This window comes from Trachymyrmex septentrionalis, unplaced genomic scaffold (genome assembly GCF_001594115.1).
Source record: "Trachymyrmex septentrionalis isolate Tsep2-gDNA-1 unplaced genomic scaffold, Tsep1.0 scaffold9, whole genome shotgun sequence".
Lineage (NCBI taxonomy): Eukaryota > Metazoa > Arthropoda > Insecta > Hymenoptera > Formicidae > Trachymyrmex > Trachymyrmex septentrionalis.
Genome location: NW_017306091.1, coordinates 1,558,557 through 1,561,180, shown reverse-complemented (window position 1 = coordinate 1,561,180; position 2,624 = coordinate 1,558,557). Strand labels below are relative to the sequence as shown.

The window sequence follows — 2,624 nt, the reverse complement described above, 5'->3', positions numbered from 1 at the left end:
CTCGGGAAAAAATGTTATATATAGGATATATTTTATATATAGGTATATATAAAATATGTCAATTTTTTATATAAAATTTTGTATAATTACATATAATTATATGCAATTATATATGATACATTTTTTTCCTGAGCATGCGTACTTGTCTGCATTTAATTTAATCATGTTTTTAATATTAATTAAATTTTATACTATAGAATTTTATCTAGAAAAAACGGTGATACAACGAAATAAATAAATTGAAATATATCTTTAATAAAGATTTTATTTTTGGTGGAATTAATATGTTTTTTATTCTGTTGTTCCTTTCTCTAATTAAATAGGACTGATTTTTCGATAATAATGTTTAATTTTATTAAAAATTTAGTGTGTGTGTGTGTGTGTGTGTGTGTGTGCGCGCGCGCGCGTGTGAGTGTATGTATGTGTGTGCGTGGAATACAAATTTTAAGATGTGGAAAAAATTATTAAGACAATAATGAGAAACCAAATAATTAAAAGTTAATTATTCGATTTTTTCTAATAAGTCATAAAAAGAGTAAGATATTTAAGTTTAGACACTTGTTTAATGTTGTTAAATGTTACGATATAATTTATTATCAATTTGAACGATCCTAGAAATAACGAGAAATCGCGCGGAATCTCTGTAATCATGCGCATGTGCGCCGCGCGATCGAACGGTCTCGAAAAGAGCGGCAAACTGAATATAAATCGGTGCACTGGTAATTGTTGCGCAGTTAGTCGCAAAGAGGAATTCATGCTCGGAGGAAGCGAGCCTTGCAGCAAAGATCTCTTATTGCGCAGTTCGACAAATAATTTCATAAATCGAGCATCCGACATCGAGTGTTAACGAACGAAACGAGTGATTTTTCAAAGTCGATAAAGTGCGTATTATAACTTGCCTCTTAATCACACGCATCACGCACAGTCAATGATTGCTTAATAATCACGCAGATTAATTGAATTATTATGCACTTTTTGCTGCTTTTACATTTAAAATTATGACAAATAAATAGTAGCAAAGTCTTTTTATATGAAACAATGATTAAACTATGATTAAAAGAGAATTTATACATTTGTTAAGACTTTTGAGCATAAGTTGTATTGTTTAACATTGTTTTTTAGAGATTTATCAACATTTTTTAAAATAATTACTTTAACTAAAGTTCTTATTTAAATAAGTATTTTAAGTAAGTATTAGATGATTCACTCTCTTCTAACCATTTCAGCTTACACATTTATCAGTTATGTTATAAATAATTTATTAAATATAATATAATTATTAATATTATTATTAAATCTATATTTACTATATATTATATTTATATATAAATTTTAGTATTCAATCATTGCTTTCTAAATTTTAAACTCATCAAAATTTCTTTAAATACTTAGACGCTCTTTTTCAACCATTTTAGCTTGTACACTTATTAAATATATTATAATTATTTATCAAATATAATAAAATTATTTACGTTTCTCTTATTATTATCTATATCTACAGATATTTATTATTCATTATGTCGCATTTAGATTTTATTTATATTCGATTATTATCAATTACGTTTTATCTTTCATATAAAAGTTCTCCAAGTTCTATAATAAAAGTGATAATTTATTACACGTGACAAAAGTAGAGAAATAATGATCTGTTAATTCCTATTTGCCTGCAGGAAATCATGGCACTGGTATCGAGAAGCATATTCCGTAACTGGTGGGATGATATAGATCGCTACCACCGTGAGATGGAGGAACACTTTCGCAGGTTGAGTCTGCACGACGACAATCTGTGGCGAATGCCATCGCTCGTCGGCAAGTACCGGCGATGGGGCGATTTATTTGAAAGTCTAGAACATGAGATAGGCGGATGGGCAACAGTCGAACGCGACGCGAACAAGTACCGGATAGTGGTAGATGTACATCAGTTTACTCCGGAGGAAGTCACCGTTCGCACTGACGACAAGTACATCACCGTTGAGGCCAAGCATCATGAGAGGAAGGATAGCTATGGTAGAGATAGTTATGAGTCGCGACAGTTTATACGTCGTTATTTGCTGCCGCATGGTTACGACATCGGCCAGGTGAAGCCCAGCTTGTCTTCCGATGGTATTCTGACTATTACAGCACCCAAATGGAAATGGGCTTTACCGGCGCCGGGCGAACGATTTGTGCCAATTATACGACAAACCTATTGGCCGGCCATCAAGACCAAGTAATGCGCTGAGGTGTTTCCGGACAACGCGAAAATCCAATGATTAAGAGATTAATCGCCAAAACGAAATGTCCGAATAATTTTTTTAGAACCATGATCATCCTCAAAATCAATAGTTTGCAGAGATGTATACCATTGTCTGCAATAGCATTTGACCTACCAAGAAATCGGACAATCAAACCTTGGTGAGAAAAAAATTAATCGTTTTAGTCTTGAATGTTTGAATTTTTGATACCTTTACAATGAGGTCAGACCGGTTCGCGTTGTTCAGCTTCCTCGCAAATGTCTATTGTTATGTGTACACAATCGATCAGTACGATTACATTAATATGTTATCGTTAATATTACAAACACTTGCTGATTTTTTGCTACGTGTATACAGGGCGTCCCAAAATTTGCAAATCAAAATACTACA

The 2,624-nt window shown here is 32.4% G+C and overlaps 1 protein-coding gene across 1 annotated transcript; it reads left to right on the top strand.

Annotated features, from left to right (window-relative positions):
* The first annotated feature begins 722 nt into the window (after nucleotides 1-722).
* LOC108755684 (protein lethal(2)essential for life-like) lies at nucleotides 723-2,624 on the top strand. Its single transcript, XM_018498842.1, has 2 exons — nucleotides 723-881; nucleotides 1,671-2,624. Exon 2 carries the CDS (start codon nucleotides 1,677-1,679, stop codon nucleotides 2,211-2,213), a length of 537 nt encoding a protein of 178 aa, XP_018354344.1. The 5' UTR covers nucleotides 723-881; nucleotides 1,671-1,676; the 3' UTR covers nucleotides 2,214-2,624.

Coding starts and splice junctions, on each gene's coding strand:
- LOC108755684 (XM_018498842.1), top strand. CDS start 1,677: ATGGCACTGGTATCGAGAAGCATATTCCGTAACTGGTGGGATGATATA.